At 40.5% G+C, this 25,068-nt stretch overlaps 1 protein-coding gene across 10 annotated transcripts in view; it reads right to left on the bottom strand.

Moving 5' to 3' along the window:
* Positions 1–25,068, bottom strand: part of CPQ (carboxypeptidase Q) — a 358,649-nt gene that overhangs the window by 278,983 nt on the left and 54,598 nt on the right. For all 10 annotated transcript variants that reach the window (XR_013947694.1, XR_013947695.1, XR_013947696.1 and 7 more), the window contains one exon: positions 22,243–22,450. Coding sequence is in view for 6 of the 10 variants with exons in the window: in XM_080583136.1 (XP_080439262.1) it covers positions 22,243–22,450 (208 nt within the window). In the remaining 4 variants the exon portion in view is untranslated. The remainder of the gene's footprint in view (positions 1–22,242; positions 22,451–25,068) is intronic.

The raw sequence follows: 25,068 nt of genomic DNA, 5'->3' as shown, positions 1-25,068 counted from the left end.
GTCACGATTTCAAAAGCTTGGGTCTCCTCTCTCTCAGCATCTTGTGAAGTAATTTTTGTTTTAATTCCTTGTGCACATACTGCGATTCACACCTCTGTCCATCCTCTTTCTCTGCCTCCCCTTTGTGACCTCTTTTTTCCTGGCATTCCTAATTCCTCAGTTAAACATGACCGAGTAAAAGGATTTCTCTTTCTACTGCCCAACCATGTCACTCCCCATGCCTCAAAATCCTCTTAGCGAATTTAATCCCCTTGCTTCACCCACTTCTGTTAAACAGCTTTCTGTAGTTGCTCTGAACTTTTGGAACTTTTATTTCAAATTCTGTACTTCTAAACTTTTACAAAGCAGTATTTTAATTGCTTCCTATGTGTCATCTACTTAACTCACCCCTACATTCAACTGTAAAATCTTTGAGAGAGTAATTACCCTGCTGTTCTGCTTAAACGTCTGGAAAACTTGGGATACTGTGGACACAACCACAGCTATTTGAATTTAGCAAAATTAGAAGGGCAATCAAGTTACTGTTCCATCTAGATGAAAACATCACTTGGTCTCATTTACATGTTTAGCAGGCACTAAATATTTCCACAGAGGATGACATTATGTAGCTAACTGTACCTGGGCTGCAAGATGTGGATATCTGATCCCAGTTTTCAGTGCCTGTGAAATTCCACCATTGTACGAGCACAAGACAGTAGCTTTTCAGCAACAGACTTCATTGAAAGCAATTAACCCACTTCATTCGTTCCTCTAGAACATCCACTCAGCTTCAAACTATAGGTCTGTATGTTAAGAAACTCTGTGACCTGAATGTAAAAACCTCCAAGAATCCTACAAAGCTCGCAGTCAGTGCTCTGCCACAGCTGCAGTCAGTCTGCCAGAAGACACAAGAGAACAGCAGAGGTGTGCAGGTGCTGCCGCACCCATCGCTCGGTGGGTGGGACATTTAATGATACTGGCTAACGTACAGCTAACTTACATCCCCCTAAATAAAACAGAGACTTGCCCAAGTCAACAGGACCACTTTCAGAAAAAAAAAACTTTCTCCCAGAGAAAGAATGTAAGTGCCTGACCCAGAGGTTTTGCTCCCCGCACTCAATTTTGAAGTCGCAATGGGTACAAAGCTTTAAGCAGTTATTACTAAGTACTGAACTAACAGTCTATATATACACATTTATCATACCAAATAGATGAATAATGCAGCTCTAAAGCTCACCTACTAGCACTGTTCAAAACATTTTCTGTTTCAATAAAAATATGCATGAGCTATGAAATATTCATCACCAAATGAATTTCCAAGAGAAACAATTTTGAATGAATGAAAGCGGTAATTTCACACAGATACGGTTACCGCTTATGTCTAGATTCAGAGGTGGCATCGATCGCATCTTTAAAGCTGCTTTCTCCCATCCTTCAAGCATCCTTCCTTCAGCACTGCTCCTGGGTAAATACCTAATTTTCAAAAGTATTCTCAGAAATATTTTACCTTATCTATTAAAACTATGTTAAGCATATAAAACTATTTTGAGTCCTACAGGACCCAAAGAATCAGTATTTTCCAACTATTAACACTGCAACTTAACTGAAGAGTGTCAAAATGCAATCCACAAATATCAATCAGGTAGATTTCCTTATTTGCCTGTGCAAATAAGTTCACTGCATGTGCAACTGTTCCGGTATTGTGATAAAATGCTAGAGACACCTACCTGCCTTATCTCCTGAAATCTTTTTACCAAAGGCTATACGGTAACAATGCTCATAATTTTCACTTGCAATTACGTAGCGTATTTAACTAGCCCTATCCAACTTTTCTTAAGTTCATAATCAAAGAAAGACTTCTGAAGCTCAGCAACAAGAATTCTGAGCTAGTAACATTAACTATTTCAGAACAATTTTTAACATATTTTTATAACATTGAAAGCAACAGTTCATTCCTATTCTCTTTCTTTAAATCTCCTAAATAGTTTTAAAACCTGCTGGAAATAGTCCCAGGATGAGTAGTAGTTTCTCCAGCAGTCATTTGTAATTATTTGCTAACAATTAAAAATAAATAAATCTAAAGTCGTATCTCATCACAGTTCCTTTCAAATGCTCAGAAAACTGCAGAACAAAAAAAGTTTTCTTTTTGCCCTAAAATCATTTTGCTTTGGCTGCTTCATATCACGGTCATCTGCATTTCTGTCATTTTGTTTTTAATTCTTTATAAACAATTTATAGAAGCAGAGAAATTCCCATGATCAGATTGTTAGATATAGGTACAATCTTTTGTCCCCTGCATAATCACTGTATTATACAAACCATAATCCTCTCACCCAATTTTTAAAACGTGATTGATTGTAACAGAAAGCATCCAGTATGGTTCAGATGATAAAGTCCCTGCATGGAGGACACAGTGAAAGCTAAGCCAGATTCTTCTGCCTGTTTTTTGCTTATAAAAACATCACACTTAATTAAGGGGCTTTTTTTAATTTTCTGACTGAGCATAATATTGGCAAAAACAAATCAGGCACCAGTCAAAACAAATAATCCCTTTGATTTACTCCTCTGACTACTCTAGCTGGTAGAGTGTAATTCATTCTTGAAAGAATTTCAGTCCCCAAATCCCATACTGTGAGCGGCTTTCAGCCCCAGGAACAAAGTGAAGTGGGCTCTGTTTTTAACTGGGAGGCTCAGTGATGTGGAGAACTTTGGCAGGGCTACAAAGGACCGGCAGAATGGAGGCAGTCTAAACAGATACGGCTGTTTGGTTTCTCTTCCGGAACTGCTGAACACAGAAGGAAACTGTATGAACCATGTTTGCTTGCTCAAAATATCACAAAAAAGCACAGTTCATGATTAAGTCCACTTTCTGCTGACAAAAACGTGCCGTCCCTCAAAAAGAAACACCCTAAACAACAAGCGTGCACATAAAAAAATCTCTGTGTGACAAATGTTAAGCATTCTGTGCGTACAAAGGAGCTTTAGCCGGGATTGCTAAAAGCTTAGAGGAAACGTGATCAACACAAACAACACAAAGCAAGTCAGGAAATTAAAAAGCAGAATGCCTCTGCTCAGCTTGGAGCACACGGGGGGAAGAACAATTCTGCATTAGACACTTATTGAGGAGTCCTGAAACGCTTGGCCTATTTGCTAGTCTGAGAAACCTCACGTTTTATTTCTGGGTGGGGAAATAAATACGGATCAAAAGGCACTTTAAAGCCAGACTTCCACTGCTGGTGGAAGCACACCTCCATCACGGAGTTATCAGCCTGCTGCTTCCTGAGCGCCTACCTGAATCCTCCCAGCTTCACGGAGATGCTGGCAGAGCCGCGGGCTTTTCCAAACCACGCCTGGAGCAGGGCTGGGGCTGGGTACATCTCCAGGCGGCCTTCTTCCCCTCTCCGTTCGGCTTCACGGAGCTCAGGTTCAACTTCACCAAGCTGATCCCGCAGGCTTGCTGTCACAGCATGGCGGGGTGTGTGAGCGCATACTAAGGCAACTTCAGTACTAAAACTGTGTTGAAATAGAAGGGCATGTATTTCTTCAGCAGAATCACTTGTGGCATCTTAATAAATCTAGTGCTCCACAAACGTTCAAATCCTGCGTGATATCCCAACTCTACCCCTGCTAAACCACAGCAAAATGATTTATTCCATAAAACAGGTACATTAGCTTGTCAAGTACAGAAAGCACCATTCAAAATATTTAATTTCACTGTAAAACCCTTTTTTTGTTGTTGTTGTATGATTTTGTTAGTAATTCAGTTACAGCAAAAGTGATTCCCTCCGAGTTACTAAACCAGTAATTTATTAATCATTCTGTCTAGCCTGGTAACTGTTGCACAAAATGCACTAAATAAAAGTCACAAAGTCTTTTTTTCCCTTGAGCAATTTTCCCTGGATACACAGCAATCCATCTGCAGCGCACAGAAATTAGCTAGTGAAAGGATTATAACAATTTCTTTTATCTTAAGAAGAGTTATAGTTCCTGAATGCAATGTCACATATGCTTTCAAGGAAGACAGTAAATCAAAAGTACCAAATCTGCTTTCGGTTGTACTATTTTTCGGCCACGTAAGACAAAGCAAAAAGCCGAAAACAGTGCCACAGGTTTCAAAAGATGTTTCTGTGCAGTTAAAAACTGAGTGCATGTTCAGTTCCCAGCTGAAAATACACTGTATGGGTAAACAGTGGTAGAGGTAAGGGAATAAAAATACGCCCCAACAAACAGAATCTGTTTGATTCAGTCACTGCATGTTGTCCTCTGCACTGCCTCTTAAATAAATATTTTATAAGCCTTTATCAAAACAGAGTTTGCAGATATAATTCTGGTTACTAGATATAATTTTAAAAATCTGTCTACTAAGAAGCTCAGCTGGGTTAGAATTGCAAGAAAAAGTGAGTTGCTTTAGTTATTGTTTTATGTGTGCTCTGGTCCATTCCCAGCTCTGACAACATTCACTGAATATCTTCCTGATTAGATCGCCAAAAGCAACGTAACTCCAAACCCAAGTAAGTCAGATATATATTATTTGTGCGCTGTCACACCCAGAAACAAAGCATCTTACACAGCAAAAATTTCTCGCAAAATTTTCCAGCTCTCCTTGGAATGAGCAGAGGAACCGAACAAAAATATTCCTGCCTCGGTGCAGAACGTGCGTTTCCAGCCAAAGACTTCTCTCAAAGCTCTGCAAGCCAGGCTGTACAACACAAAACTTCCAGCAACCAAAAAGGGGACTCAGCACATATGGCATTAATTTATTTTTTTAAATAAAAATAAACTTAGAATACATTTGCCTTGGTACTTAAGGTCCCCCTCATCATTGTACCAACACATTCCCATGAAAACAAAAATAGAAAACTCCTTCTCCTAGCCCCAGAAGAAATATAACCCCATTCACTCAGAGACATACTTAGTTGGGACAAGGAGCATGCAAGCAGAAAGGGAATGTTACAATCCTAATAAATGGATATGAAGTCTGATCTTCTTCTCAAAAGAATCCACGTCATTTATTTTCAGTTCCCTTGGCAGTTATCTCCTACTTGTCCAATGGCTGACAACCTAACTGTAGAGGTTTTTACGAATGTATTTAAAAATGGACGGTGGAGACATGTAGAGCATTAAAATTAAGGTACTTAGCATCAGATCTCGATTCTTTATTCGCTAATGAACTACTGCAGTCAGCAGAAGACTGAAATGGGAGCTCAGCATGCAGACTACTGCTATTTGGTTATTTGCTGTGTCTTGGAGAAGCTGCTTAATTAAAAAGAATTAGAAGTTAAAAAGAGAAATACACATCATCATGAGTCATGGATCTGGCCTACTGCATCTTTTGGCAAGCTAAGTTTAGGCCAGTGTATACTAGCAGCATGAATATTTGGGCATCGAGGAGGATGCCCAAATCCAAGAGAATCCCCAGGCAAAGGAATGACTTCACCCAAGGGCAGAACTTGAATGTGTGGACTGAGAAGTTGGATTTCTTTTACCTGATGGGTCATGGGCGTGAATCCTCACAGGGACGGCTCCTCTGGACTGTGTATCGCCACGGCATACGTTTCTTTGCAGGGGGGAATACACATGCCGTGCTGTTCCCCAGTGATTTTCTGTTGCCAAGTGCCTGATCAGTCCAGACACAAGTGGCAGGAAGAAGGCAATGCCTCCCTCAAATGCTTTTGCAGACCAGATGCAAACTGAGGAAACTTCAACCAGTATTTCATTTTTGGTTTCTTACCATCAGTTCGCCTACCGGACAACCTGCTGGGTGGAGGCCCTAAAATTTTGGTAGAGATTTTCGTGGAACTGGTGCCTCTTTTATCAGGTAGAACCACCAATTCCCAAAGCCTGATCTTTCCCTGGTATTTAAGACGTACTTATTATCTAAATCAAGGGACTAAAATCTAATACTGGGTCCATCCTTAGCTGTTTTTTTTCAAGAATAGTTAGTTTAAAATATCTTTATTCATAGCTTTAGCATCAGAGTACATCCTGGCCATCTATTAATTGGTATAATCAGCACATGTTAAACACCCACTGCCAGTGAATCATTCTGCAGGATGAATATCTGTCCCATACTATTTGTCCTTTAATTTATTACACGGGGAAAAAAACTTGTATTGGAATCTCTTCTTCTAGAAACTTGTGTTTACTTTTGCTGGAGAAACAGGGTTTGCAGATGTACGTGATGCAGTATTTCCATGGAAGAGAAAGAGAGATCAAAGGAAGCTGCCTTCCTCTGGAACAGGCGGCCAGTGAAAGTCCTTATTTCCTGAGGAATTTAATTCTACAGTCTTGGACCACCTTTGAGAAATAATGACTCCTACACCAGCTTTGTCAGAATGTGGTCCATAATACCAAAGAAGCATAATACACAGTTTACAGTCTTCATCCTGTATTTTTAGATACCACAGGCCCATAAAATTGAACAGCAGTAGAGAAGGTTCCTTAGCTTGAATCTGACTAAATCAAATTTATCAAACGGTAGTACCAGATCTGCAGAACTTCTTTTGTTCCCATCAGAACTATGCTCTGTCAAGTTCACCTTCATCTAGCTACTCTTCATTCACGAACTGACCACATATAAGCATCAGATCAACACGATCTTGGTCCTATTGCTACAGAAGTATGTCTTAAGGAAGAAAGAATATGCAGACTTTGTGTCACCCCCTTATTATTATACTGGAGTCCACGTTGTCTTAACAATTCACCCCACAATTCTCTGAGGTTGTTTAAAAGTAGGAAAAGAGCACTGAATGGTGAGAGCTTCATCACTACTCACACGTGCTGAATCAGGAACAACCAGGCACATTTTAGCAGAGAACTCAAGAAGTCATAAATGTTGTCTCTCTCTTAAACATTATCATTGCAACAAAGGTGGATCATCTTCTGGACTGGGTGTGACGATGCCAGTTCCAGAACATTAAATTCTATCCGATGAGCTTACGGTAGCCTCTGAGTACTGTCTCCATGACTTTGCTTGGGAGTGAGAAGTTCAGTAGAAAGTGGCAGCTGGCACGTTCAGTTTCTTTGGGGTTTAATGCTTAAACACCTGAAAAAGAAACTATTATCTGAATATTTCTGTCTTGCACTTCATAATTAACCACTTCCTAGAACTGAGGTAATGATGTTGGGTAGCATAGGCAACTCTGTAGGTCAGCTCAAAATCCAAGAGCAATTACTTTACATTTGTAACCGAAACAAATGTGCCTCACATGACTAGCACCACACGGATTACATCAAGTGGTCAACTGAAGAGGAAAAATCACTTTAGAAACAATCAATGGCAAGCCCCAGCCTCATACTGCCTTCAGTTTTCCCTGGGATTTGCCCCTGCAGGATGAGAACTCCCCAGCACAAAGCAGCAGCGCCGGGGAAGCCGCATCCATCGCACATGTGAGCACTCAGCAGGGTGACGGCAGAGCGGGCTTACAGTTAAATACCACAAAAGTACATCAAGTTGACAGAAAAACACAGAATGAGTATTTCAATACAGCTTTTCCACACTATGTATTCACTCAAAAACGTGCTCCTAGCACATGACATGACAGCCTATTCACGGCTGAGCCACGGAGCTGCAAGTCACAGCCTTCAGACCTGCACACCACTTCCTTCCTCCTCCCTAAACTGAGCCGACTCATTTCATCGACCACCGAAAGGGTTTCAATCATTTGCCACTTTGCAGGCCACAGTGCAAGTCTCTTGCTGCAGCACAGCTAAAAAAAAAAATAAAATGATCCCTGTACTTAATTTCAAACAAATGGGAGAAGGAGGAAAGACTATCTGCACCACTTCAAAAAGGGACTGCAGTAATCCAGCTGGCCGGGATTAAGGCCAGGGGAAGGCTGGTGGTTTACGATGGGATGGGAGGGAAAGGGAGCAAGAAATTTGGCATCTCCACCAATGCAGTCTTCACACTGCAGCTTGTTATCTCTTGTGGGGGTACTGTTCCCACGGTAAAGATTGTACCTGGTCAAAGATTGAAGCAGTAGGTCACGTTGTGGCATCCTCAATTCATTTACCCTGCTTTAGTAAATTTGTAATAGGCAGGTCACATAGAGAGTGCTTTTATTCATCACAGTTAAATATTTTTGTGCCATTCATTACGAATGTGAAAGAGTGATTTTGCTTTTTGTGGTATCAGTTTTCCTTCGTTTTTATTCTCTTCAAAAAGCATAAAAACCAAGTGTAAGAAAACTCTTTAAAAAGGCTATTTCCAGATCTCTTTTAAAATGTTCAAAGTTTGTAATAAACATTATTATTATTACTTTTGTATTGATCTTACGTATTGATACACACATCCAACCAATTTTGATCTCGATTGCAGAACAAAACCTTCAAATGGGCATGTTTGTTAAAGCTGTAGCAGAAAATCATTTTATATTCTTTTAAAGGCAAAGGTTTGATTAAACCTGAGACGCTGCAGCAAAAAATGAAGAGAGCTCTGAAAACACAGAGGTTCTTCACATATGACTGTCTAGAGAGCCTTAGAGAAACTGAGGTTTCTTAATTATGAATTTGGTTTTAAACTAATTGTACAGTATTACGCTGTTTAAGATAAATAATTTGTGTGGATACTATAGGATACTATACTATATCCTACTATAGGGTATAGTTTATAACTGCAGCTCACTCACCAGCGAAGACAGGGACAAAGCTGACTCTCAGTCTACGCCACAGGAGGTGGAAGCTTTTGAGTTACGTGATGGGAAAGACACCACATTACCTACTTTCACTGCACACGTACCCCAGGTCAGTGCTGCATCCGAACAGCAACGTGCTGTCTTTATTCATGGCAGTACACAATAGTCCCTCGATCTCTGGTTCCGCTTGGTTCTACATCCTAGCTTTATGTTGGTATTAGCAATTATAATCCACATTACAGTTAAATATGTGGTTTCAGATAAATGAAAGGAAAAAAGGATCAGTTCTCTGCTTCAAAGATTCATCAAGAGATTTTAAAGTGCTCAAGGAAGCAAAATGAAGTTATTGAAACCACGCTATTATCTTTTTTACCACCCTGAGAGAAGAAACCCTTATCTATTCCTAAGATACAAATGTAAACGAAAATGCAATTATAGACAAAAAAGATTCTTTAAAAACACACAAAAATTATTTACAGCAGTTCAAACATCTTCAATGCCACTGGATCCAAGCAGTTAAAATTACTGCAACTAGCTGCTCTCTCTTCAACTTCTTGGTGGCTTAATTAAATGTATTAAACAATTCTCTGTTAAGCAGGGAAATGTTTTGTTGGGATTTCTTGTTTTTCCTTTAGACATACTTTTTCCCTAATTGGGAAACAGAACTGAATTTTCTTTGTGCTTTCAACACAAACTTGCAGCAAGTGATTTGACAGACAGGAAAAACATGTATTTTCCCATCTACATATTATTGTCTGGATCTTAAATCACTACCATTCATGCTTTATGATATTGCACAATCCTATGCTTACAGGTCACTAAAACAGCTTTAAATGTGCTGCACAGACAATTAGAAAAACAAAACCTCTGCAGCAGTTACAGCATGCCCAGCGATCAGAAGCTCTCTCAGCAGCTTTAGGCACTCCCGGGGACTGTCTCAGTGCCTCCACCTGCCTCTGTACAAACACCTTCTCCAAGCGCCACCATTCAACCCCTCAATTTGTGGATCTGCCTGAAACATGCTTGCTCACGTGGCAGGACGCGTGTTTCCAAGAAAAGCTGGATGTCATCTCCTCACTTCTGTGTCGCAGGTTTTACCACACCTGCTGAGCCCTAAGTACCTCACAACTGTTCTCAGCAAATATGGCAAGGACCCTGTATGAGCCACCCTATCAGGCACACACTGTACATTCAATTTCTTCATCCCAAAGACAAGTAGATCACACTTCATTCTGCCGAGTAATTACGATTTCTACCGATTTGTCAAGATTATTCTGAATTGTTGTTCTGTCCTCCAGATTATGTAGTACTTTATGACCCTGGCAATACTTGTAATCGCATTCCTCCTTCCCTCATGCTGCTCCAGCCATCACCAGATTTGGAAGCCTGCACTGAAGTGTGACCGAGAACATCCCCTTACTTCTTAATTCACAGGAAAACCTGATGCAGATAAATAGAAATGCAAGTAATTTGAGTGTCAGCCATTGCTGACTTTCTGCAACAAATAATCTCAACCATTCTGAATGGCCTGTTGGTTATTCTACAGGGATGAAGAGGGTTAAGTCCACATATAAAGAATATAAAGTATATAGAATATAAAGCAAATATAAAATACATTATATTTTAATATAATGTAGAACATTATCATTACCAAACGTGTTGAAATTTCACCAACCCATCAAAGCCAGCTCATTTGTATTTCTTAATACTTAACTGCGTCTCTTTCCTGAAATTCACCATTTAAATATGTCTAGGCAATTTTAAATTAAACTACCAAATTAATCAATGAAAAAGTAGATGCACCATACTTGGTGGGTAAGGGTACAATCCAATTATCCTGTCTAACTTATTTGAAGGTTGGAAACTCTAATGAATGAGAAAAAAAACCTTCAGACTCGGGCTTGCTATAAATAGGCTTATTAACTATAGGCTATTTATATGCACAGCGTAACAGCTGTAGACTTCCAGAAAGACTTGCTGAGCAACTTGCAGAATGTGTTAAGATACAGTCAAATAAAGTATCATCTGAGCATTAATTCCAGTTAAGTGAATAGATCCCTGGAGCACTTTAGCGTATAAACTGAGGTCAGTGGACTTGAGACAGAAGCAGAGAACATAGATCCAAGACATCTAAATCTCTGACTTCAGGTTTGCAATGCCAAGAAACAAAATCACACACGCCAGCAGACCACAAGCTGTAGTATCTGCTTGTAAGATAAGACCGAGAGGAACATTCTTGTCAACAGTTCAAGATCTTGTTTTTCCTTTCCTTCACAATGAATAACGTGATCTCAGGTCCTCTTCCTGATTATTTGAAAGGGGAAGAGTGGTGAGGACATCACGTTTTAGAGCTCAGTAATCACTCTGTTGGCAAGAAGCTGGATGACAGATATTTCCCATTTGGAATGGCAGAACATGCTCTACTCTGCTGAGCAGCACACCACAGAAGAAGGTGTCCTGAAACTGTCGTATATATAGCTTACAGCAACAAATTCCATTAGAGTGAAGGAATATTATTTCATGAAATACCTTCTCTCACAAACAGTACATTAAACTTGGCACACATAAAGGATGAGAAAAGCCTTTGTCCAGTTAACATCACTGAAAGCACAAACTAAGCACAATGAGCATTAGACCAGGCACACGATTAAAACATAAAGCCCAGAATATTAAACAATACAGAAGTACTGAGACAGCATTAACATCCATCCCTGCTGAGCTAAAATATTTAAACCACAAGTAAAATTCTACTTTATTTGCTTGCTTCTCTGCACTCGAGGAAAAAAAAACACTGATTTGATGCAATTTCTAAATCAGTATAGTTTACAGACTACTGATTCATCTTACATCATGCTGTTATTCCACTCTCCACCCTGTATACGATAATTTAAATATGAATAGATGAAATGGGATTTGGGGTGGGGGGTTAGGGTGAAGTAGTTTATACCAAGACATCATACACTGGTCTTGAGACCAACATTTCACAAAGAGGTTCTAAATTTCAACATTGCAATAGATATCAGATGTCAAGGGACTGTGCAGCTATTAGAAGAACAAGCATTTTCGTTTATTTTTGTTCAAATGTGTAAATCGGCCTTTGGAATAAATGACAGAATAAAAACTAATGGGGAAACCAAATGCACACAGTGAGAATCATACTTTTCAGCATGTCTAAAGATGTAAACCTAAAAAACCTGTAGGACAAATATTCTTTTTCTGTTAAAGGCACTTTAACAGGCCCTTTGCTTTTATTCCTTTGTAACTTCAATAAAAAAGTGTAATCTGAGTACTGGAAACTCCCAGAATTTGTACGCTAAAGGTGAATATCTAACCATGAATAACTTTCCTGAAAAAAAAAAAAAAAGAAACATAAGTAAAAATACAAAAAAAAAAAAAAAGAAATTTACTTTGTATTTGAAAAATCAAGTAAGTGTGGTATTTATTTTAGATGTTTTTTAATTAATTCATATGCTTACACTTCCATTTCCAGTTTGCACATTGTCAGTGTAGGATCTCAGTCTTAAACACAGAAAGCAATTAACTTTTCTGACAAGTATGACTGAAAGAAGTCACAATCCCAGTGTGGCTAAGGCTGGCAGGGAGCTCTGGAGGCCCCCTGGTGCCACCCGTGCCCAAGCAGGGACACCCAGAGCAGGGTGCCCAGCACCACGTCCAGGCGGCTTCTGAAGGGCTCCAAGGAGGAGACCCCACAGCCTCTGGGCAGCCTGTGCCAGGGCTCCGTCACCCGCACAGCACAGAAGGGCTCCTGGTGCTCAGGGGGAGCCTCCTGGGGGCCAGTTTGTGCCCAGGGCCTCCTGTCCTGGCACTGGGCACCACTGAGCACAGCCTGGCTCCGTCCTCCCTGCACCCTCCCCTCAGGGATTTACAGACAGTGATGAGATCCCCTGAGCCTCCTCTTCTCCAGGCTGAGCAGTCCCAGCTCTCAGCCTCTCCTCAAAGGAGAGCTGCTCCAGGCCCTTCACCATCTCCATGGTCCTTCATTGGACTCTGCCTGCTATGTCCATGTCCCTCTTATACACGTGTACTGGGTTTATGTGGCAAGGTTTTGGTAGCAGGGGGCTGCAGGGGTGGCCTCTGTGAGAAGAGTTCAGAAGCTGCCGCGTGTTAGATAAGGGCCAGTTTCAGCTGGCTCCCAAGGGACCTGCTGCTGCCCAGAGCTGAGACAATAAGCGATGTTGTTTGTGCCTCTGGGAGAGCAGATTGAAGAAAGGGAAAAAACCTGCTGTGCAACAGCAGCTGGGAGAGAGAGGAGTGAGAAGCAGCCCTGCAGCCCCACAGGTCAGCGCAGGAGGGCAGGAGGTGCTCCAGGCACACAGCAGAAGTTCCCCTGCGACCTGTGGAGAGGCCCCTGGTGGAGCAGGCTGTCCCCCTGCAGCCCACGGGTCCCACACGGAGCAGATCTCCACGCTGCAGCCCGTGGAGGAGCCCCCGGTGGAGCAGGTGGATGTGGCCTGGAGGAGGCTGCGGCCCATGGAGAGCCCCCGCAGGAGCAGGCCCCGGGCCGGAGCTGCAGCCCGTGGAGAGGAGCCCACGCAGGAGCAGGGGGTCTGGGGGGAGCTGCAGCCCGTGGGGGACCTGTGCTGGGGCAGTTTGCTCCTGGGGGATGGATCCCCATGGTACAGAGCCGTGTGGGAGCAGTTCTTGAAGAGCTGCTGCCTGTGAGCAGCCCCCGCAGGCTCAGTTAGGGAAGGACGGGATCCCGTGGGAGGGACCCCACGGGGAGCAGGGGCAGAGAGGGACCATGAAGGAGCGGAGGAGACAAAGCGTCAGGGACTGGCCGCAGCCCCCATTCCCTGAACTCCAGCATCTCTGTCACTGCAGCCAAGGCTGCCTTTGACCTACATACTTCCAACAAGCCCCTCATTGCTGGTGAGAATCAAGCCCAGCAGAGCACCTCTCCTCATTGTTTCCTCTGTCAGTTGGAGAAGGAAGTTATCAGCAGTGCATTCCTGAATTGCTTATGTCTAGATTATGTTGTCCCTCCAACAGATATCCATGTGGTTGAAGTCCCTCACGAGGACCAGGACCTGCAAACATGAAGCTGCTCCTATCTGTCAACCATGTAAATCAGAAATTTGTCAAAAATTTTCTTCTACCTGTTAAAATGAATTAGAAGTATATTTGCTCTCAGTGAAATTCTAGATAACTTGCATATTACTTCATGATATATTGTTGGTATAAGCACCAATAGTAACTGAGAAACTCTATAAACAAAACTTGTTCTTTGACATAATTAAGATTTTATGCCAGCCTTACAAGATCTTTAATGTTTCATATACAATCAGTTTGAATAAACCTTACTGGTATAATGTGCTTTACAGTTTATTCTGCATTGACAAACCACAATGAATGATTTTGCATTGTTGTGCCTACATGTACAATAAAGCAACAGTGGCAAAGTGCAAGACCTTTAACATCTTAGAAGCCCAAAATACTCTTTTTAGGCTGATGAAACTGTATAAAGAACTGTATAACAATGGTTTAAGATAATAAGAATGAATGGTATCTGAGTTTTGAAGCACATACTAGTGAGGCAAACCAAGGAGTTGAATCTAATTCTCTTAAAGAGCACAGCAACTGTGGTCAGCTCATCATTTTCACCATCTCTACTTGTTCTTATAAAGCGGAAATGTGAAGCATGAAATCCTAACAACTGAATTCACAGTATGTGAAGTCTACCCATATTGTTGCAGCTGGTTCAATGTTTCTCAAGAATACCATGTCTGTGCCCATCAAAACTATGAACCCTACGTGACTGAGTAATCATTTCTCTCAGCTGTTGCAACCATACATTTCTTGCCATAATACCTCTACTGTTGAACCACTTTGGTTAACATTTCAGTGTGACTGACCAAGTTCTTTCCCACTTTCACCTCAGCCCCAGCCTGAACATTTTAGATTTCACTGCTTTTAGTGTTTCCCCTCTATTTCAGTGACAATGTTAGCTCCATCAACCAGATCTTCCTCCACATTGGTACCATGTGTTGGAACCTCTGAATCTACACTGAACAGATCATCCAACCCACATGTTCTTAAACATGCAGTTTTCCATTAGACTTGCATGGAAAACATGTAAATTTTTTAGCACTGCATTCATCTCCTGGACTGCAGACCCACTAGGACATGAAACTGTCTTGGTAGTCTTCCTTCTCTTGTACAAGGTCTAGCACACAGTCTGCACCTAACAAATAAAAGCATATTACTACAGCTATTTGACTACTACTGTAGTGAACAGATGTTTCTACACTAATCCTTGACACCTGGCACTAGCATTTCTGGCACCTACTTATACATAGTGAAAAGCACAATATAGTTTCTTTCCTCCTTCCTCCTCAATATTGTGCTTTTTTTACTTCATGCCTCAGGCCAGTACTACATCTGCCAAAGCCACGACTACCCTTTAGATACTCTCGTGTATTAGAATGCAAGAAGGATCCAGTGTAATTTTAGAAGATAACTTTTTCAACGTGGAGAAAAAAAAAAGAAGTTTTCACAATCGTTCTCTAAACCCTGTGCGTATTTGTAAATTATTACTGAAATAAAATCCCATAGTAATTCTTCAAGCTGCTGTGTGGGAGTAAAGACAAAGGAATAGGTAGGAAGAAAAAAATATTACAGTGTATCTGCTTATACTAGTATCATCAAAAAGACTACAAAACTGTGGGCTTAGATAAATTTGCTAGCCCACAGAACAAGCAACCTAAATGTTACATTTTAATTTCTAGTGTCACAATTTAGTAGGTTGCAGTTGAGGAAGCAGAGTAGCTAAAACCCATGCTCAGATTACTGTAAAGAGGGAAGGCCTGACAAGGAGTTTGGGGCAGCATTCAGTTCTTCCAGACTCCAATTGACTCTGGTGAAGAAGGCCACCAAGATGTCCTCATCCCTGGTCACTGTAACACTGTCACTGCAGGAACCTAGATTATAACCAGGTGCCTGCCAGCAGGTTGACTTAGCCCATTTTAAGAAGTTCGTGCCCCCGCTGGACACCGGCAGTGAAGACAATTAAGGCTAACATATTGTTCCTTCAGGAGGGTGATAGTTTCCCTGCTGAGGCCGCACCTCAAGTACTGTGTTCAGTTTGGGGCCCCCCAGTACAAGAACGACATCAAGGCCCTGGAAACGTGTCCAGAGAAAGGGCTACGAAGCTGGTGAAGGGCCTGGGACACAAGTCCTGTGAGGAGCGGCTGAGGGAACTGGGGTTGTTCAGTCTGGGGAAGAGGAGGCTCAGGGGAGACCTTAGTGCTCTCTACAACTACCTGAAAGGAAGGTGTGGGGAGCTGGGGGTTGGTCTCTTCTCACAGGTAACCAGTGATAGGCCAAGAGGGAATGGCCTCACGTTGCACCAAGGGAGGTTCAGGTTGGAAATGAGGAGACATTTCTTCTCAGAAAGAGCAGTCAGGCATTGGGACGGGCTGCCCAGGGAGGTGGTGGAGTCACCGTCCCTGGGGGTGTTCAAGGAAAGGTTGGATGTGGTGCTTAGGGACATGGTTTAGTGGGTGATATTGGTAGTAGGGGGATGGTTGGACCAGGTGATCATGGAGGTCTTTTCCAACCTTAATTATTCTATGATTCTAAGACCTCCCAAAGATCAGCAATGATGGCTGACCAGGCCCTTTTCCCTATTCTCAGCTCCCTGTTTATACATATGGTCTAGTCATTGTGGTAACATCTGAACATTACAACGGTCACATTGCACTGGTGAAGGTAAACTGATGCCTTCCAGCAAAACTATCAGAAGAATCATTTTTAAAAAGATGTAAGCCACTCTGAATCTTTCGTCCACATATACACATTCACTTGTTCCACCGATATTTCAAACACAATCTAAGTGGTACAATGTTTTTTGACCACTACCCCTTAACAGCATCAATCATGTCCATACAAATCGCCTGTAAGATGTATTTGTTGCATACACAGATATTGAGGTTTCTAAAAGAAATGCCTACTTAAATGCTTACTGCTCATTCAGAATCAGAAGAAAAACTATTGCCAAGTTCTCCCCAGAAGCATTAAATGCTTTTAGTTAGATCTTGAGTTTTAAATGGGCATTTCAAGTTTTAGAAGGTTTGGCAAGCTCTATACGCCATAAAATTTAGCATGCACTTTAAACTTACAATTTTGTAGGCCTTCCGGCAGATTGAACGAAGAAAACATCTGAAAAATGGTGAGGTTACAAAGAAAAGTCTTCCTCCATATCAGTTTCACATTAATTTACCTGTTTTAACCATGACAAGACCTCTGTTTAAGAACAAGTGATGGCAGTATTGCCCCTCCTGCAAGGCACACCATAAAAACTATCCCCCAAATAATAGTACGAAGTCCTATTGCTGATAAAACACGCACACAAACATATACAGGGTACTATTTCTTTCATCAAATATTGACCCAAAATTTTCAAAGAAAATACAACATTTCCTAACAATGGCAATGTTCCTTCTTCACCCTTTCTCCGGTTTCTTTTTCACTGTTTCTCTTTCATCTTCTTTTCCATTAGTATGCTATCATAAAGTAATGGGCTGGCACTCTGAAAAACCCGATCTCCATAATCACCTCTTGAATTCTGAGGGTAGCTGTGACAAGCATCAACTTACAGTCACTCAAGACAGCCTCACAGAAGTGCACTTACAAACCCTTCAACATTTTGGAACGAACAGCAAAACAAACCACATGGAGAAAATGTGATAATGGAGCCATAACGTGATGGCACCAGGCTCTGAAAACATCTCCACTCCAAACTCCATTGTATGCATGGTTTAGTCTGAGCATAGGGATATCTGGAAGCCACATCAAAGGGCTAATGGATAGACATTTTGTTAACATGTGTAGAACTGATGCCAGGCCATAAAACAACATTGTAGTGAGTATTACACATCTTCAGAGAAGCCTTTTTTTCCTGTTTCTTTTATTTTTTTTATTTTTTTCTTTTTGGGGCGAGGGGGGCGGGGAAGAGGTCTACAAATTATTTCTCTCCTTATGTGCACGAATGCCTAACAGACTCAGAAGCCTGGACATTTTTCATGTTCTCTTGTTCCCTGGAGTTTTGCCCAGTATCATAAATTCCAAGAGAGGGCTGATTTTTGAAGAAGGGATAGGAAGAAGAATGAAAAAGTAAATAAGCTGCTATTTCCTTTGTAGAACAGATTCTGTTCCACCAGTCGCAAATTGGTAAAAAAATTCACAATCTATTACCTTAGCATCTCTCTTTCTCAGGTCACTCTTAGGACTTCTACTTTCAAAGTGCTGTCCAAACTTGGCTCAGAGCTACAGCACATTCTTTAATGGTCTTTTATGCCTGTGTTGTTCAAAATAGAGTCACTTTTCAAATGGTACTTTCTGTAGATATGGCACTCCATAAAAACAGGAGGCAAGAAAGCAGTGCAGAATTCCTGGAACAGCTAATCAGGATTCTAAAAAACCCACTCATAAGCCCTCCTTTTTGTGCTCTACGATATTTATGCAAGATCACAGAATAACGAGCACCCATTAAAGGTATGTAGTTTGTAGGGTGCTTAGGAAACAGTTTTCCCATCACTTAGTAACTGTAAGATAAGTAAAACAGCACTGCACACCAAGAAATATGCAGTACAGAAAGATACGGAAAGTCAGGATTATAGATGAGTTATATCTTTATCCACTTTGATACCTTTGCAGTTAATCAAATATTTTGTGGTTCTGTGTTTGGCACATTAGGTACATTGAAGCCAGACTAACAAGAAACAGCCACTATTTATATCATTTCCCCAGAGATGGGAATGGTTGCTTCTGCACTTTAAGACCAATCGTGTTACATCTGTACTAAACTGAAAAGACAAACATGTTTTACTGCCAGCTCTGCCTGAATTTCAAATGAAAACCACACTAGTTAACTTGTGAATTTCTCAGTCAGCCAGTCTCCAGTGTCAGCTTACACAGTTTATACAAAGCATCTCACCAGTACACAATGCAGTACACAAGGATGCTAGCAGCATCGTCCCAGGTTCAACAATGTGCTTCAAAAACTCCTTTCCCAAAACAAAAGGCAGGATCAGGCTGTAAATGTATCCCCTCTGCAATAGCCTGGAACTGAGGAGGCTCTGCTACCATATTTTTTCATTTCACAAACTCCTTGGCTCAATTCTCAGGAGTCATACAGGCTGAAATATGTTAAGTCCCACAACCCACAGGTTTTCCACTCTTGCTGCTGTCCTAAGCACCGTGAGAATGTGATTCCAAGCTCAGGAAGGTTGCCAGGGCATCAAGTCATAGCATGTTTGTTCTCACTGTTTCGAACTACTTGTATGTAGAAAAGCTTGATCTTGAATTCATTATCTTATGGGCACAGGCTCACCTCCTTTGGGCATTTAAAGGGATTCAGGCTTCAGCAAGCACTAAACAAGCACCTCAGGAGTGACAGTGAGGACGCTGGATGTCTCTGCTCAGAACACAAAGTCATGCCCGCTGTGACTTTATGGGTGCTGTCCGGGGAAAGCAGCCCTTCCCTGGCTTAGAAAGGATAATACAAGGAGAAATAGAACTGAGACATTGATGAGATGGGCGACTTTACTGGCAGCGTGATAAAGTGCACTTACTTTTACTCTTCAGATTTTTTATACACCACTTAAAAACTTGGTAGTGCAAAGCTGCAGCTTATGGTAGGTTTCAAAGTACATTTATCTTAGTTGGAGCAATAGATGCTAAAGCACTTGTTTACTGCTACTGGCTGGCCACGTTGGAACGGAGCAATTGATGCTGAAGCATTTGTTTACTGCTACTGGCTGGCCAAACAGAAAGGATATATCAGAGCAGAAACTTGAAGTATCTCTGGGCTAACTGTTCAGCCAACTGTTACTGGGAGCAGAGTTTCCTCAAAAAGCAACAGGACACCTGCACTCAAGTCACGTCAATTGCTTTTGAAGATGCACACATTCCTGAGAGCTTGATGCTTCCACAAAGCAGTAATTAGATTTCTCTTATTGCTTTAAGTTATTCAGAAACGTAGATGTATTAAAGTTAAGCACAGGAGCCTAAATAGAGGTCTGCAAGATCAACAATTCCACCAGTTGTCATGATAGCAAACATTTCTTGCAGCAGCAAAAAAAAAGTAAGTATTACAAAAGTTTAAGAACACTAAGTCTAAAATACAGCAAATTTGTAGGAAAATATGTCAAAAGTACTTCAACTTTATTTTCTGTTTTCAGTAACTTTTTTCTAGTTTTACACCCCTCCCTCCTCCCTCCGCTGTCAGATGTAACACGCAAAAAAAAACACAAAAAACACTTGGAAAAATGACTTAAAAAGGAGACACCGAACTGGTCATGCCGCAAGAGCGGTCAAATAATAACAATAATCAACTCCGCTTGCAACAGATGGAATTTGCAGACAATTATGGTTTCGGTTCTCAGTGATTACATTTAATAAACATGCTAAAATCTCACAGGAGGAATTAATGAATTATTTATAACCCAGGCAGTATATTAACTTCTAGTCAATACATGGACAAGTACAAACATTCCTAACGTGCAGTTACATCCAGAAGTGTGTCACTTCTCACCAGGCTTCACGGTGACCCTCGTTTTCAATTACGTTCCAGTTTTTTAACTTATAATTAGCTGTGATATCTGTGATCATGTTTCACAGACTCCAGCCTAATTTTCAACTCCCTGACTTCAGACCTTTGTAATAGCTATTCCACCCGCTGCTAATTTCTCACCCCGAGTTCAGAGATCCAGATTTGCTTTTGTTTCAGTTCAAACCTTGAATTGAAATTTTGGCCCACGGAAACAGCACCTTTCTCTTCCACTGGACTTGTAATGCATTTCCAAACACTCTGGTATAAAAGACATTGTAAGAGTTTGGGTCCGCAGTGTATTTTATTGCCTGAATAGTTAGATGGTTCCAGTTTTTAACGGAGTAACAAAGTAGAATTAGCATGCTGAAGCATCCATTAAGGTTCCAAGAGGAACTGAGTACTATAAAAAACTAAACATTCACTTGTTTTACTTTTCTGTTTCTTGGTTACTTTTTCAAAGTGTGTACACTACCACTCCCATTAACATCAGCAGGGGGCTTGTAAATAAGTCTTTACCCAGTGTTTCAAAAACCTGAGCTTCTCAGAGTAAGAAGTGAAGCGATCACAACCCATTTCATTACTTAAAGAAACAAGAGTCAGATAGCAAAGGGAAAATAAAGCACATGCAAGCATCCTTAAGCATACTTGAAGGTTACATTTGGACACTTTATAATCTGAGTTGAAATGCCATAATTTTGAAATCCACCAACCATAATTCAGGGAAGATAGCATACTAGCTGATTAGAAGCATTACTAAAACTTCAGATAACATATAATTAAATTAGCTGTTCCCTACTTTAAAAGTTTGGGCACCGTCTTTAACTCGGTCCACGTGTTTCATAAAACTAAACCAATCAACCGCAAATGATCATTACTTTTTTTTTTTCTTGCCCAGTGATCAAGCTGCAGAAATTGTGCATTTGTGCTAACACTGAGGATTTTGAGACCTCACAAGCCAAAACCACAAAATTTCTATTTCAGAACAGGTAAACCCTTGTAAGAACTATGGCTGGTTTAAAGGACGGAGATAGTCATTCTTATTTTCTATTTAAGTTAGAAAACTACAATGTTTACAAAAAAGAATCACAGCTCAGTAGATGTACTTCAGCAGCAATTTCTAGTGCTGTTGTGAGTGAGGCTGCATCAGCATTTTCATGATATACCACACTGCCAGAAAATTCATTCTGTCTTGTAAGCTGACATAGAAGAGACCGCATACTAGAACAAGTCCTCCAGCACAACAAATTTAGTTTGTATGATTTTTGGCCAGGAAATTGGAAGAAAAGAGAAAGCAAGAAGAAAGTCTTAAAATGGAAATGAGCAATTTAGGATCAACCAATGTTCAAACAGAACTAGTAGCTACTTTTTAGTGTTGACGGCTTATTGCTCCAACCTGACACGCATACAATTACAGCTAAATGCAGCAATGGTCTGCATAAGAAAAAAAAATATTTTAAAAAAAGTTAAACTGACATTCTGTATTCACTTTTACCGTTGAAGAAAAACTCGGACACCCAATTTTATTTCCAGACAGCAGAATCTGGCTTATTTGTCTGATAAAGAAACCGCTTACAGATTATAAACAGAACAACATGCAAACTCAGAGCAAAAATCCTTATGGTAACCATAACTTTCTTTTAGTTATTAAGAATAATAACTGTATTGTTGCAGTGCTAGGATTTCACTTCTGCTTCCATACATGCTCTGTGGTATCTGTGCAGATGGCACTAGTTAATGCGAGCTTCAAGCTACGGAAACAACGTAGGAGGTTAAATTGTGTACAATTTAGTTGAATTTCCTGTTCTTAGAAGACAATAATTCTTACAAGTCTTGTAAAATACTACAGCAGTACATCCTAGTGCATCAGGACTGAGCCTGGTTGTTTCAAACCTGCTACCTGGTAAAGAATGAAATGCTGAGATATCTGAAATGAGGAAGAACAGGTGACTAAAAGGTGCTTATTTGAGGCATTTCTTAAAAGTGATGTTCTCTGGGTATGTTTCTTTCTGATTTTTTAAGAGCAAAATAAGTTTCTTCTCATATATTCTCACTCACCTGCTCTGGGTACTTGTTTCCAACTATCTCTGCCACAGTGTTAAAGGAAGGAGAGTCTGGATAGGTCCTGGCCCCCATCTTCAGGTACACAACAATCTTAGTGCCCCGCAAAGACATCCGTGACATCATTTCAGCATCTTCCACAGAGATGCAAGCAGTGGGAATCCGGGGTATGCCAGACTGATAACTCTGCCACCCGGTATGTGGGCTATAGAAAAGAAAAATAAAAATACAGTGTTAACAACTTAGCTTGTAAATTATTATCACCGCTATAGAATTATTAAAAAGCATACTTTCACTGCCACCCCCAGCATACCTTCAAAAGGAGTACAGTTACTATGTGGAAATATATCTTTCAATAAAATACCTGAATTGTTTTTATACAAATCAGTATATCTGACTGTCCCCGTTCTGTATGTCTGGGAAGTTACTCTGTGTCAGCACTATTTAGATCAACATTATGCTTTGATACTAGTCAATAGCACACTTCCTTCGCTGCTTCATCGGGAAGAAAAAACAACAAAAAGTCGGTAAGCGAGCAGAAGTAAGTGTAAGAAGTGCATTTTTTTCCTATGACAAGTAATGAAATTAAAGTTCACTACTTCATTTATTTCAATATCAGACTGGCTATCTAAAACACACCTATTTTGAAGAGCATTAATATGACAGACTTCAGAAAAAATAAGACAATGAGACCATAAACTAAATGTACATTTCCTCATTCTCTACAAACTTGAGACTCCAACCACTAACTGTCGATGAAATAAATGAAATCAAAAAAAAATCAGTAAACTTTAAACAAATTATGCATAAATGAAGAAAAACATGCCCCACTAGACAAAAAGGCCCCACTCTCTTCTATATAGGAATAGCTGTGCCTTGTGGAGATTAAATTTTAAATCAAAAAGAAAAAGAAAAAGAAAAAGAAAAAAAAAGTAAATGGACAAGTTCCTTAACAAGTTCCTCCAAGTTTGTTTGTTTGTTTGTTTTTTGTTTTGTTTTTCACATTTAGCCATTATTTACCTATTTCTTACTTCCTGGTGCCTGGGTTGAGATCTTAGAGCAGATCTGCAGAAAAACTGTATGCAGGGAAAAAAAGGAAGAAATCAGGATGTGGATGTATGCCCGAATTCCTGATATTAAACCATTCATTTCCTCCACTTCCCTCTAATAAATTGGGGACAACACCTCTCCTTGCTTCGGAGCCTGAGATGAGGACAGACTCAAGGAATACCTGAGAACCATTCTGATAGCACAGGAATGACCTGAGATGGACTGGGGTACAATTACATGTCCTAAATCCTAAAGTAAGCTTAGAAGTGCACATTGAAATATTAGGGCAAAGCTCTGCACGAGCAGCTCTTCAGTACTAGCCATCCTCTGCACTGAGATTTTAAGCTGAAATAACACATCTGTGACCAGATTTCTCTCTCTTTAGTTAAGGTCTGGTTTGTAATTCTCAGATTTCAGACACTACTCAGGAAAGGCATTTCCAATATCCATAAAATACCCAGTCATGTAAAGGCTTCCTCAGTACCCTTATGAATATGCCATTTATCTCAGTTACTAAATAATGACTGTCAGTGAAATGTCTGCGGAATGAAGTTTCCAAAAGTAATTTCTATAGTTTTACCTATCTTTACCTACATGTTACCTACAAAGGAAGGCTAGCTGAAGCTTTCAAGCCAGATTACAGACATTCTTCACATTAGCTTTTACCATATATTAATTATATGTTATCCATATATTAGTTATATGCTATCCATATATTAATCACAGCATGACTGAGGCTGTCAGGGACCTCTGGAGGCCATCTGGTTCTTCCACCTGCTCAAGCAGGGACACCCAGCGCTGCTTGCCCAATATGTGAAAATCTTCACCTATGAACCTACTTACAGAAGCAGACACGTAACGCAACAGAATTAGACACTTCTTTTTTAAAAAAGACATAGACACATATTTTTACATATTTAAACAAACAAAATCAAAAAATCTGTGATTTTTAAGTCTTCTGATCTGGAAAAAATACTTAAGATACTCCTGGAGGAGATGTGTGGAGAGATTCACTTTCTAGGGATAAATGATTAGATAAAATGGGAGAGATTATTCAGTTCTAGTTGTTTAGAAGAATAAATCCTTCTCAGCTTAGCAATATTAAGACATACTGTAATCAGTAACACAACCAGCAGAGTAGATATACAAAAACATTTATTTGAAAAGAAAATACTACAAATCATGTACCGAGCTTCCATAGGAGCTTCCCCAGAGTGTGGACAGATCTCTTTATTAGGTGGAAACAGTTCAAGAAGTTTTTGTTCCTTGCTGTTTATGGCTGAACATCATAGGAAGGCTGGAGCCTCTCTGCCTCATCAGCTGTGCAGATGGGGTGACCAGAAGCTCACCTTTAAAATAACCAAGCTTCCCCAGCCTCCAGACAAACATCGAGGTAGGCAGAATGTCCTGTGCCATGCAATCCTTCCTGAGCCGGATGCACTCACAGGGACTTACAAGTTCAGATCTTACACACTTTTTCCTTTCCCTTTGCCCCTGTAACAGTCCCCAGCCCCAATTTTTAAACTACAACATTTTACTGCATACGTTTAATATTTGAGTGTTTGGGGATATAGACAGAATGTAAACCAGTAGACTTTCCAAAAAAAATAATAAAACAACACACTGGAAAAAAACCCACCCCATGATATGACAATTTTATGTATTAATGTTCAGAAAAACCCTATATTTCAACAACGGTGCAGAAACAAGCAGTTTCCACTCATTTTAAATGAACCCATTCACCTGTGTCTTCTGGCAAGATAATGGCTCAGT

This window comes from Anser brachyrhynchus, assembly GCF_964034855.1.
Source record: "Anser brachyrhynchus genome assembly, chromosome: 2".
In the NCBI taxonomy this organism is placed as follows: Eukaryota; Metazoa; Chordata; class Aves; order Anseriformes; family Anatidae; genus Anser; species Anser brachyrhynchus.
This window is presented reverse-complemented; position numbering and strand designations above follow the sequence as displayed.